This window comes from Cryptomeria japonica, chromosome 8 (assembly GCF_030272615.1).
Source record: "Cryptomeria japonica chromosome 8, Sugi_1.0, whole genome shotgun sequence".
Taxonomy (NCBI): Eukaryota; Viridiplantae; Streptophyta; class Pinopsida; order Cupressales; family Cupressaceae; genus Cryptomeria; species Cryptomeria japonica.
This window is the reverse complement of record NC_081412.1, coordinates 399,877,619-399,891,731: the sequence shown is the minus strand read 5'-3', so window position 1 is coordinate 399,891,731 and position 14,113 is coordinate 399,877,619. Positions and strand designations below refer to the sequence as shown.

Genomic DNA, 14,113 nt, shown 5'->3' with positions numbered 1-14,113 from the left:
TAAAACAGTCCAGTTGTGTGTTCTAGCTTTCCGCTTCATATAAAGCTTTTAGGTCCGAGAATGCTTGAAGTTCAGAAAGGATTGCCTGCTAAAGTAACCACTATTGTTTAGAAATAAATGACACTGAATGAATTTTAAAGTTTGTAAGGCATGCTGCCCAATACTGACGCAATAATTTTGACTGGATAATAACTTAATTGCACAACATTATGGGTGAATGTTTTTAGACAGCCAACATGATAGCTACAATGAAAAGCTCACTTTTGTTTAATACCCATACAGATTATACTTAAAATCATAAATTTGTTATTTAGTTCGCACTCATATATGAGTAAATTGTGGCCTCGATATTTCAGGCTCAGATAAACACCAAGTTTGGTAGCACAGAGTATTATTTGGCAGGAAGAAGAGTAGTTATCACATTTACCCTCTCCTTCCCTTTCCCTTCTTTTTTTGTGATGTAGAGGGACTTAACATTTCATTGCTGCATAGCCACAATTTAGAAGACCAAAATTCTGGACAGACCCTTTTAGGTTGCCAGTAATCATTAATACTTTCAAAATCATTATGCATCTGATTACACTACACCATCCATTTCTGGGACAGTCAGAAACTACTCAAGAATAGGTTCAATCAAACCGAATATGGTCCATACAAAATGAGAACCATCAAAACAATGTAAAGTTACACAAGCAGCATCACTATCTAATCTCTAAAGGCTCTTGGAGAGCATAGTCATCAGGAGTGTAATAATCTGCTATCAAACGATACATGTATGAAGGATTGTGTCCTCCACTGCAAAACAAGGAGCAGAGAGTGAGAAATATATTACAAAACTTAGCTTTGAACAATACATATTATTTTTTTATGCAAAGAAGAGTCAAAAACAAAACAAAAAAGAAATTTACTAATTCTTTAGATCAGGTCCCACTTCAGGTTGCCAGTACAATGAAACGAGGATTTCATCATTATAAGACCCTAACTGAAAAAGGCCACAACTTACGTATCAGTGATGAAAAGGCTCACAAGCTGTGGTGGAACATAGTCAAATGTTGGGTTGACTACATGCAATCTTGAATTCCCAGTTCCGCCATCCATACAGTCAGACAAATCTCCATAGTCCAGCAAGTCTGATGGTGATTTAAGGTCATTCAGCAAAACCTCGGGATTGTGCGGATACAAAGGGCATAGCTGCAAAAGAAATAGAAAAAATTGTAATATTTATATAAAAAGTTAAAACTGAATGCAAATACATCAGACAGATCACGATCCATTTAAGGCATAATTGAGAACGACAAACTCATAATAGAGCTTGGCAATTGCTGAATGTGGGCTCCTTCAAACTGAATTTTGATGAAGCCTTAAAGGGTAATCTTGTCCTACCAGTGCAGTTTTTGTAGTTTGCTCATCCCAAGGTTTATTTGTAAGAGGTAACTCTCTTTTTTACTTCAAGTGCAAATAATGGAGCATCCATTATGCTAGTTCTATTTAGACATCATTTGGCCCATTCTACTGCCTTTCTACTTATTATGGATATGTGAGAACTAGAAAAAAGGCCTTGGGACCTCATCCCTAACAACTATTAGAAATTTACAACCCCGATTCCTACTACGTTTCCTAATGGTCTTTTGCCCAGATTCATCAATAAATCTTATCTTGAAGGCTATTTGTTGGGCTCCTCTCACAAGTATTCTCTTGAACTCTCATTCTTGATTCATCTTTTAAAATTTTGTCAAAAGGAAACTCTATTATTTGTTAAGGCACCAGACATTCTAAGCAAAGAACTAACAGTTTAAACTTACATTGTGTTTATCCCATAGATTTCCCTTTGATTCTTTTGCTCGGTATAATTTCTCCCTTTGTTGCCATAGTTTCCAAAACCATTCTTCACTCCCATCATGTTGGAGATTGAAATTATCTCCCTGTACTCAACCTCTCTTCAATGCACTTCTTGTGATACTCATCTCTTGCATACACCACTTAAGCATTGAGAGCTCTCTAGGGTTCGTTTCTTAAGCACTCGAGCTATACGCATACTATCATTTTCATCACACTATGATACACACCAATTTTCCATGTGTTGCAGGGACAGAAATATGCTAAATAGAGGACTAATTGAGGCTATCTCCTAAATGCACAAACCAACTTCAGCTGAGAAAATCTCCTCTCTAGTGGCCAATTCCAACATTTTGCAAACACAAGAGTAATCAAATAAATTAGGTGAGCATAAACCAATTTTCCCTTTCCCCCTCAACTTCAGTTGAGAAAATCTCCTTTCTAGAGGTTGACATGAACATTCTACAAACACAAGTAATCAAAAAATTTAGGCAAGCATCTACCAAAAACTTAGAACCTGTCAGAATCAAGAAAACGAGTGCCTAGGAGAACACAAACACAACACCTGATAGCAGATTCGAGCACCCAAGGCTAGAAACAAGTGCCCCCCAAACTACACCTTCTCAAAATGATGAATCTGAAATTATAGGGATGTTCTCTTGAACCCATTTTCAGTGTGTCTCTAAATCAGACAAGTTTTCTGTGCCCTGTTCTCAGTTTAGTTTTGTAGTTTAGTTCGTTTCTAGTTTCTGTCCCAGGACAGTGTATTTCTGTAGCTTAGTTTATTTCTAATTTCTGTTCCAGCACACTGTATTTCTGTATTTGAATCAGATTAGATCAGTTTCTATTCTGAATATTTGTATAAATCTGTATTATTTCTATTCTGAAAATATGCTTTCTTCTAATAAAAAATAGGTCATAAATTTTGTCATTCACAGGTCTCCGATGAAGAGGGGACACCTCACCCGGGACTTGCCATGCAGTGGTGCTGTCTTGGACTGATGGCTCAAGGAAACTTTTAGGGTCCCTGATGTTGCCACTCTCAGCTTTGTTAAAGCAATTTTGAGTATAGATGATCTCAAAAATTTTGAGTAGAGGACTAGAGCATACATGGCAAAGATTTTGTCAACAAGCTTGGGATCCATGTTTTAAAACGATGTCTAGGGATTTGATTTTCAGCAATATTCTGCAAGCGAATGAGAAATTCAGTAGTGTAGATTTTTATTTTTCCTTACATTAGGGGATCTTTATTTTCCTACACATTTTATTTTAACTTGCTTAGGTTATTAGGAGTGGTTAATATGAGGACACATGGTGAAATACTTCAACGACGTGTGAATCCCATCTACTCATGGGTAGTTGAGTTACACACCCTCTTTTAGCTTGTTGTGCCACCTCAGATAACCACTATTTTGTCATGTCTTAAGTGGGTCATGGGGTAGTTGGGTTTCTCACCCACTTTCAGTTTTACATACCACTTTTATAACTCTTTTTTTTTGTTTTCATGTAAGGAGGTTATGCCACATGTTTGGGCATTTACCACGTAGGTAAAACCTTCCACTTTTTATGAGTGGAAGTTAATGCGCCTCTTGAATGTATATGCTATTATTTTTCTATATAATAAGCACTATACTCTCACCTTCACTAGTTCAGTAATAACTCAATGAGAGTATTCTCAAAATTCTCTTTTTTTGTCTCTATTTTCTCTCATTTCAGATTTCTCTTCATTTAGCTATTTTGATATTCGATCCTCTGTTGCTTGGAGTTGCATGTGATCTAAAACTGACATCAAATCTTCGCTCAGTTCTCGCTTCTCACAAAATCTAACATGGTAACAAAGCCATATTGTCTAGTATAGCTCATTGTTTTTCTGATTTTTTAAGAAAGATTTCAGACGATTAAATAGCTAAAAAAATTCTTAAAAACCAAGTATGCTCTTCCCTTACATTCTCGTGTGACCTAAAGAATCAGAACAGTTTAAAGAAAATAAGCTTTTAGTTAATCTGGTTGACATATATATGTGTTCCTTTGAAATCTGGATGATTGCAACATTTTGATAATATTCGAGGTTTTTTTCAGCATTTCCAGGTTGTCTAGAAGGCTTGAGAAAGTCAAAAGTGATTTTTATTTCACCAAAATCAAAGTTCGGAGGACACAGTAAAAATCAAAGTGAAAATAAAAATAAAAAAATTTCTAATGGAGCTGTTTTCATTCTTGCTTCGGAATTTTAGCTTCCACTCATTTGCAGGAAAAACGATTTTTGGGTTAGCTTCCCAACATCAAAAAACCATTTGGGTATTTCTTATGTTTTTCATAAAATTAGTAAATTTTGCAAAAATTGAGTTCGAATCAGGCATGAGCCATTTTAGCCAACATATTCAACAATCCTTTTTAAAACTTGCATAACTTTTGCCTCAATTGTCGGATTTTCGCAAACGAGTACTTGATGGAAAGCTAGAAACAAGCACTTTCCATCCACGTGATTTTATTGAAAATTTATGTAATTTTCCATCAGATATTGCAAGTTTAATCAACTACGTCTTTTTCACTTCAATAGGTCATATATTTCACCTCAAAACTCTGTTTTTTCAAAACCGAATAAGCATTGGAAAGGTATTGAAGAGTATTTCTATAAGGCTACCTTTTACAGATTTTGCATCATAGTGATTTATATCAAAACTTCCTATTTTTGGCCATTGGAGCCCTAGAAAGCATTGTAATCTAAAAAAAAGGCCTTGTAGATACACTTTTTATAAAGTGCCAACCTTGTAATATTTGAGGGGGGGTGATTTTTAAGATTAGTGGAAAGGGGGGGGCATCTTGTGTGTCTTCCTTCTTGCACTTTTCTTGATTCTTTGCAAAAAAAAAATCTGCTATCATGGATGCATCTACAATTCCTCTTTTAACACCATATAATTATTTTGAAGGGAAATCTAAGATGATATTATATCTGAAAAGACATGGATATTATTGTTTTGCAATGAGACTAAAATCTAGACCTCAAGATGCTGCAGAAAAGATAAAATCATTTAACAAATGTAATGAAGCATTTGGTACATTGTGTATGTCGATCTCCCCTGACCTTCTTTTTCACATTGAATCCACCACTACACCAAATGGTGTGGACCCCTTTGGAAAACCTCTTTGGTAAGTAGGATGAGTTAAGAAGTCATCAGTTGGAGAATGAACTCATAAGATTGGGACCAACCAATTTTGACACTATACAAGATTTCTTCACAAAACTCAAATTTATAAGATTGCAATTGGAACAGTATGGAATCAAGAAAGATGATAAGCAATTAATTGACCTTGAGCATTATTTCTAAGCTTGGTCCTAACTATTCAGTGTTTGTGAGCATTATTTCTAAGCTTGGTCCTAACTATTCAATGTTTGTTTCTACATTCTATGCTACAAAATGTGCCCTAGGTACCTGTTAGTTAACAGATTTGTCACCGAACTCTATATTCTCACGCCCACGAAGATGACAAATGCAACCACAGTTGAACCAGTCTAACAGAATATGAACTAATTGATTCTCTGCTTATTTTACAAGGTGGCAGCTACCTTCTAATGATTTTCAACGAATAAACAAACAACTCATATGCTTTTAACCGGAAAGCAAATAAGGAAAGAGCTTTTAACCAGAAAGCTTTGTAAAGGCATTCACAATACTAACTACTATTTTTAGAATTTCAGTTTTTAAAATAAAGCCACTATGGAACACCATTCACAACTAATATTCCACAGCAACTGAAATTTCAAATCATCCACCATTTCAATATAAATTCACCAACTGACATCCATTTCAAAAAACAGAAAAGCATCCACACACCATAATTCAAAGCTTATGAATATATGAAAACCACCAGTAGTTCCTCTATATTAAAATAGCAAATAACCATATGCATAAAAGTTTTGTGTTCTAATGAGAAAAACAAAGTTTGCCCAAAAGATCCCTTGAAATTAACTCATCTACCTATTTATAACTATAACCCTCATGTCTTTTCCGTTTCCAAGAAATTTCCAAGAAACGGTTACTAAAGCTAACGGTCTTGATCATTGACCATTTCAATACAAAAATCCTAAAGAGCAACACAAAAAACAAACTGCCTCACAACAGGTAAAGCTACAAGACCTTCAGGCTCCATCGGCAGGTACCGAGTTCAGCTCCACAATCCGTCTGTCGATCTCATCTGCCTTTTCTTCTTCTTCGACTAGCGTCAACAAGATATCTTCAAATTCTTCCCAATCAAAAACAGTAGCTCGTAAAAAGCCAGACATGCTCAAAAGAATGTGCCACTACACTAGGTTGGCATCAGTCTACAATATGGGACCTCTTCCAACTGGGAGTACCATTTTGGCGAAGTTAATTATTCAAGTTTCTTCCTGCCTCTAGCTCGTCTCGTAGACGTTGTTCGTGATTCTTAGCTTGTTCTGCAATCTTATCTAATAGGGTGACGGTCTTCCTATATTCACTGAAATCGGTTTGTGCTTTCCATGCAAAAGACCGTAACTGTCGGACTATATCCTCCAGCTCTATCTCTAGCCAGTTCAAATTTGGATTGTGGAAAGGCAGTTCATCATCATGAGGCAAGGCCAGCTTAATGCATGTAAATATGACGACAATTTTCCCCTTTGGCTATCTTTAATGTTTTCTGCAAGAATGACAGCATCAAATGAAGTAACACATGTCGCAACCTTTTTTCGTATTTGGATTGCTTAAAGACCATTAATGACGGTACTTCACAAATCTTGCCTTGATTTGTTTCCTGAAAATAATGCATGACGTGGCAATCGACGAGGTGGGAAGAGAGATGACAAGGAGCCGTTATTTTTATCATTCTGACAATCCCATTCAATTCCGTCAGTGCCCAAGCAAAACCTATCTGTACCATTACTCGTGTTGTCATCCAAGGTACCGAAATCACTTGTCTTATTACACCAAACGTCCTTTCTTAGAACCAACAATGTCTTTAAAATTCTCGAGCAAGCTGGACATTCACCACAACACAAGGAGTGTCGGAAAGTCGGGAGATTGGGCAACTTCATAACCATCAAACTCCTTTCAAAAGTATCTGCAAGCCCGACCTCCTAAAGGTGGTGGCATTATGCAGACTTCCCTAAGCTGGTCAGCCGATTGGGCAGTTCTAAAAGTTATGAATCCCACGATAGAAGTTAGGAAATTAAGAAATGTCGCAACAAGGGCGAATGAAAAAAATAACTCGGGGGGCTTTCAAAGTTTAAAAATTTTATAGGTAACATATAGGCTCCGAATGGGGACAAAGACTAGAAGGACGCAAAGAATCCCAAAACTTGGACCAGTGCATGTAAAATGGGCAACAAAGTCTAGCGTAACAGGAGGAAAGGGCGCTGCTCAGTAGAAGGGTGGAGGGGCGATTGGGCAAAACACAAGGCAAGGTCGACAAGCCAAAAAAGAAAGCAAAACAAACTATGCCTACAGCAAACCAAAAGAGACCTAAATATGTACACGGCCATAAGGGCCTTATGATGAAGGAGAATATTGCTCAAGCGAAACCATTTACAGGTTGGGAGAAATATATACCTGTATGGAAAAGAGGATTTGGAAAGAATGAGATGACATGAGATGAGGCAGTTCAAATGACGATTCCTGAACCAGGTTTCCAATTACGGCTACACAAAAGTTGGCAGATATATTCGTGCCCAAACAACCATTTTTCATGATAGGCTTCTGGAACCGGACTTTTAATTTCTTCATGACTTGTTGACCTTTCAAAAGATTTGACTAGTGCATCCTATTTCTGATCATACATCTCCCAACTTGGTTTAAAGATATCAGCACAGCTATCATGACCTCGTACGTGGACTTCACATGAGGACAACTCAAAATCTTCAACAGTTGAAGATTTATCCATTCCTTCATTAATAAACCAATAATCATCATCAGGGGTCCAGGATTTAGGAACCGAGAACTGAACGTCCATAATCCCTATTTCTATGCGACAACATAAGGAAAGAAATTCATCACCGTCAATGTTGTCCTCAAGGACACTTTTTTCAGGCTCATCTGAAACATGGAGAAAAGACAATTGTTCTTTTAACTGAAAGTTTGTCACTTCAAAAAGAGGATTATTTCTTGTCCGAGCATCCTTAAAAGATTCTGCAGGGTAATACAGGGGATTCAAAGTGTTCCATTTAATCTCCATCTCTTGTGTAGGGAACTACCTCCTTGAACGAGAAAAGAAATCGTCTCTGCATGCTTCATTCTGTATAAGGTTGACCAAGTTGATAGAAGAACCTTCAGACAGAGGATCCTTTCCTAGCCTATCAATAGGCAGGACATGACTCACACAAGTAGTACATGATGACATCCCATTATCATATTCTGAAAGCATAGGGTCAAACTTCGGGAGGATCTCATCCTCTCATGCAAGCAGGAGCCCATCTTGGAAAGTAGTTTGAGGCAATCTTTCCTTCTTTCCAGTCCCACCAAAAATGCTTATGAACTTTTCGACTTTGATCTCAGTGATGTAACCTTTATCGTTGACTACACAACATCGGAAGTCACTATCGGAACCTCGACAAAGACAACTTTAAACATGAGCCCTTTTAAATTCTCCTGATATCACTTCCTCTTCAAAAGAATTTGACAGTAGTTCCTTAGGATTGACTTTACATTTTCCTCTAGATATATTTTTTTCCAGGGTTGCCTTGGCCAATTCCCATAACACGGGCATTGCATGCGACGTCGTTTCAGCAACTCTTCCTTCTTTTCAAAGATTAATCATGCATTAAACTAAAAACCTTTCTCTGGGTGGGGGGATCAACAGAGTCGCCAGCCTTCTTATCAAAAGACATTTAAAATATTTTCCAAGGCATACTAAAATTTTCCCCAGCAGAGTCGCCAAAAATTTTTGGTTAACAGATTTGTTACGTAACTCTATATTCTCACACCCACAGAGATGACAAATGTAACCACAATTGAACCAGTCTAACAGAATATGAACTGACTAATTCTTTGCTTATTTTACAAGGTGGTAGCTACCTTCTAATGATTTTCAACGAATAAACAAACAACTCATATGCTTTTAACCGAAAAGCAAATAAGGAAAGAGCTTTTAACCAAAAAGCTTTGTAAAGGCATTCACAATACTAACTACTATTTTTAGAATTTTTCAGATTTTAAAATAAAGCCACTATGGAACACCATTCACAACTAATATTCCACAGCAATTGAAATTTCAAATCATCCACCATTTCAATATAAATTCACCAACATCCAATTCAAAGAACAGAAAAGTATCCACACACCATAAATCGAAGCTTATAAATATATGAAAACCACCAGTGGTTCCTCTATATTAAAATAGCAGATAACCATATGCATAAAAGTTTTGTGTTCTAATGAGAAAAACAAAGTTTGCCCAAAAGATCCCTTAAAATTAACTAATCTACCTATTTATAACTATAACCCTCCTATCTTTTCCGTTTCCAAGAAATGGTTACTAAAGCTAACGGTCTTGATCATGACTGTTTCAAAACAAAAATCCTAAAGAGCAACACAAAATATAAACCGCCTCACAACACGTAAGGCTACAAGACCTTCAGGCTCCATCGTCAGTTATCGGATTCAACTCCGCAATCCGTTTGTCAATCTCATCTATCTTTTCTTCTTCTTCGACCAGCATCAGCAAGATATCTTTGAATTCTTCCCAATCAATAACAGTACCTCAAAAAAAGTCAGACATGCTCAAAAGAATGTGCCACTGCACTAGGTTGGCATCGAGTTGCAATACGGGACCTCTTCCAACTGGGCATACCATTTTGTCGAAGTTCATTATTCGGGTTTCTTCCTGCCTCTAGCTCGTCTCGCAGACGTCGTTCATGATTCTCAGCTTGTTCTGCAATCTTATCTAATAGGGTCATGGTCTTCCTATATTCACTGAAATCGATTTGTGCTTTCCATGCAAAAGACCGTAACTACCGAACTATATCCTCATGCTCTATCTCTGGCCAGTTCAAATCTGGATTGTGGAAAGGCAGTTCTCATCATGAGGCAAGACCATTCTGATGCATGTAAATATGATGACAATTTTCCCCTTTGGCTATCTTTAATGTTTTCTGCAAGAATGACAACATCAAATGAAGTAACGCATGTCGCCACCTTTTTTCGTATTTGGATTGCTTAAAGACCATTAATGACGGTACTTCACAAATCTTGCCTTGATTTGTTTCCTAAAAATAATGCATGACGTGGCAATCGACAAGGTGGGAAGAGGGGCAGCAAGGAGCCCTTATTTTTATCATTCTGACGGTCCCATTCAATTCCGTCAGCGCCCAAGCGAAACCTATCTGTACCATTACTCGTGTTGCCATCCAAGGTACTGAAATCACTTGTCTTAATTACACCAAACGTCCTTTCTTAGAACCAACAGTGTCCTAGAAAATTCTCAAGCGAGTTGGACATTCACCACAACACGGGTGTCGGAGAGTCGGGAGATCGGACAACTTCATAACCATCAAACTCCTTTCGAAAGTATCTGCAAGCCCGACCTCTTAAAGGTGGTGGCGTTATGCAGACTTCCTTAAGTTGGTCGGTTGATCGGGCAATTCTAAAAGTTATGAATCATACGATAGAAGTTAGAAAATTAAGGAATGTCGCGACAAGGGCGAATGAAAGAAATAACCTGGGGGGCTTTCAAAGTTTAAAAATTTTATAGGTAGCATATAGGCTCTGAACTTGGACCAGTGCATGTAAAATGGGCAACAGAGTCGGGCGTAACAGGAGGAAAGGGCGCTTCTTAGCAAAAGGGTGGAGGGGTGACTAGGCAAAACACAAGGCAAGGCCGACAAGCCAAAAACAAAAGCAAAACAAACTATGCCTACAGCAAACCAAAAGAGACCTAAATATGTACACGGCCATAAGGGCCTTATGATGAAGGAGAATATTGCTCAAGCGAAACCATTTAAAGGTTGGGAGAAATATATACCTGTGCGGAAAAGAGGATTTTCCAATTAATTATTTAATTCAAATATAGAAACAACAGAGTTGAGACATTTTCTCAACATTCTCCCACTTGTTGAACACCTTGTAGAAAGCATAAAGGGAAGCAGAACAAATCAAGCTTCAAAAGAGGTGAGACCCACAGCCTCTTTGCACCAGCTAAATTTCTCCATGTTCATTGGTTTAGTAAGAGAATCTACAACATTCGCTAAAGTTTCTACTTTTTGTAACATGACTCTACCACCATCAAACAAAGTGATACTGGACATCTATGTGATTTGTGTGGGCATGATACATTTGGTTTTTAGCCAAACAGATGGCACTTTGATTGTCACATCTGATTCTTACTTGTGTATGCAAAAAACTAATACCTGAACAATCTCTCTAACCACACTGCCTCTTTACAAGCATGTGTTGCAGCAATGTACTCTGCTTCTGTAGTGGACAATGCAACTGTAGGTTGTTTTTTGCTCATCCAACTAATTGCTCCTCCAAACAAACAAACAAAAATAGCCACTTGTTGATCTTCTGCAATCTAGATCACCAACAAAATCTGAATCAACAAAGCCCTCCAAATCAATCACCCTACTCACATCAATAGATCCATGATAACATATGCAATGATTAGAAGTCCCACGTAAATATCTACCCTTTTCACATAAGTCCAATGTTCTTTACCAAGATTTGCCATAAATCTACTAAGAACTCCCACTTCTTGGGCAATATCTAGGCTTGTACATACCATAGCATACATAAGGCTTCCTACAGCATTAGCATATGGAACTTTAGACATCTCTTCAAGTTCATCATCTATTTTAGGACATTGTTCTAGAGATAGCTTAGTGCCAATTGGAAAGGGAGTAGTAATTGGTTTACAACCATGCATGGCAAAACACTACAAAATAGTGTTAACATACTTCTTTTGACTTAATCATAATTTCATGTTAACCCGATCCTTGTTGATTTTCATACCCAAGATATATTTTGCAGCCCCTAAATCTTTCATATCAAATATACCAAATAATTGACTCTTAAGTTCCCTAAGCAGTCCCTTATCTTTTCTAATAAATAAAATATCATCAACATAAAGGACAATGACTAGTAATTGATCATTAATGAATTTGAAATAAACACAATGATCTTCTTCACTTTCATGATTCAATGCAAAAGCATCAAATTTCAGACACCACATTCTTGGGCGACTGCTAAAAACCATACAAAGATCTCTTTAACCTACCAACCAAATGTTCTTATCCCTTCACAATAAAATTATCAGGCTGTTTCATAAATATTTCCTCATCAAGATCCCCATGTAAGAAAGTCATTTTAGCATCCATGTGCTCTACTTCTAAATCAAAATCAATAGCAATCGATAAAAGGAATCTAATGAAAGTTACTTTAGCTACGGGAGAAAAAATCTCACCAAAATCCACTCCCTTAACTTGAGTAACCTTTTGCCACTAACCGAGCCTTATACTGTTCCAACTTACCATTTGCTCTAAATTTATGTTTAAATATACATTTGCATCCAATGTATTTTCTCCCCTTAAGCAGGTCAACTAGATCCCATGTGTCACATTTTTCCAAAGCCTTTATTTCATCTTTCATTGCCTCTAACCAAGACTCATGCTCGTCTGAAGATAAGGCCTCTTTCATATATCTAGGTTCGTTGTTAGTACAAGATAAAGCAAAAACACAACAGAAATCAGATGGACTATATCCATACCTACCACAATTGGCTTATGTTGTCTAGTAAATCTTCTTTGAGGTGTAACAAGATGCTCTGGTTGTTCATATTCAAAATTCTCTTCTAATCCTTCTTATTCACCTTCATGTTCATCAAGTTGTTCTACATGTGCATCTTCTTGAGGTTGTTCTAACTGTGTATCTTTTTGTGGTTCATTCTTAATATCAAAATGCACTATTTTGTTAGGCTTCACCTGAGGTTGTTCATCAATTTTAAATTCTTTTAGCTCCCTGAAAATTACGTCCTTAGAATATACCATTTTCATTTTGTAACTGATAACTCTGTATCATTCAAGCTATGGTACCATAGGATGGGCCATATTGGTGAAAAGGGTCTCGAAACCCTCAAATAAAAAGATGCTTGATGGTTTGTCTAGTTACTCTGCTGATTTTGATTTCTACGAACATTCTGTTTATGGAAAGCAACAGAGTATCTTTTAAATCTGGAAGTACTAGAGCTAAATAAGTTTTGGAGGTAATTCATAGTAATGTTTTTGGTCCTGTGGATGTACCATCTATTGGAAACTCTCGCGACTATGTTTCCTTTATTGATGATTATTCCAAATATTCATGGATTTACTTTTTGAAGGAATAATCTGTTGTTTTTCTATATTTAAAGAATTTAAAACATTTGTTGAGAAACAGACAAATGAAAAAGTAAAGGTTTTAAGAACAGATAATGGTGGTGAGTTTTGCTCTAAGGTTTTTGATGACTATGTAAGCATGTAAGAATTGTTAGGCAAAAAACAGCTCCATATACCCCACAACAAAATGGAGTGGCAAAGAGGATGAATAGGACTTTAACGGATAGAGCTAGAAGCATGTTAAGTAGTGCAAATGTTGAACAACTTTTTTGGGCTGAAGTGGTTCAAAGGATGAATAGGACTTTAATGGATAGAGCTAGAAGCATGTTAAGTAGTGCAAATCTTGAACAACTTTTTTGGGCTGAAGTGGTTCACACTACTTGTTATCTAGTTAACAAATCACCCACTTCTACTCTTGTTGATAAAACTCCCTATGAGGTATGGACAGGTAAACGACCATCAGTTCCTCATTTTAGAGTTTTTAGTAGTGAGCCATAAGAAAAACATTCTAAGCTTCATTGCAAAGCTAACAAGTGTGTTTTTGTGGGTTATGGTGAAAATATTAAGGGTTATAAGCTTTGGGATCTTGTAGCAATGAAAATGGTATATTCTAAGGATGTAATTTTCAAGGAGCTAAAGGAATTTAAAATTGATGAACAACCTCAGGTGAAACCTAACAAAATAGTGCATTTTGATATTAAGGTTGAATCATAGATGGAACACTTGTAGAGTACTCGGTGAGTTTTTAAAACTCGCCAAGTTTTTGAGCTCTACAAGTTTTTACCACTTTAACTCGCAGCAAAAACTCGCCGGGTTTTTGCAAAAAACTCGTCAAGTAATCGCAGAGAGTTTTTTGCAAAAACTCGGCAAGTTTCTATAAAAAGCTCGAGTAGACTAAAAAAAGAGGCCCAAACATGTCAAAAAATAATCTATTTTTATTTTTTCAGGTCAATTTCATTCTCT

At 36.8% G+C, this 14,113-nt stretch overlaps 1 protein-coding gene across 1 annotated transcript in view; it reads right to left on the bottom strand.

The window, feature by feature from the left end:
- Positions 1-283: 283 nt before the first annotated feature.
- LOC131079447 (uncharacterized) overlaps positions 284-14,113 on the bottom strand; it is a 51,457-nt gene continuing 37,627 nt past the window's right edge. The window contains exons 9-10 of the mRNA XM_058017402.2: positions 1,004-1,191; positions 284-795 (exon numbers count right to left, since the gene is read on the bottom strand). Coding sequence (XP_057873385.2) covers positions 702-795; positions 1,004-1,191 — 282 coding nt within the window. The 3' untranslated portion in view covers positions 284-701. The remainder of the gene's footprint in view (positions 796-1,003; positions 1,192-14,113) is intronic.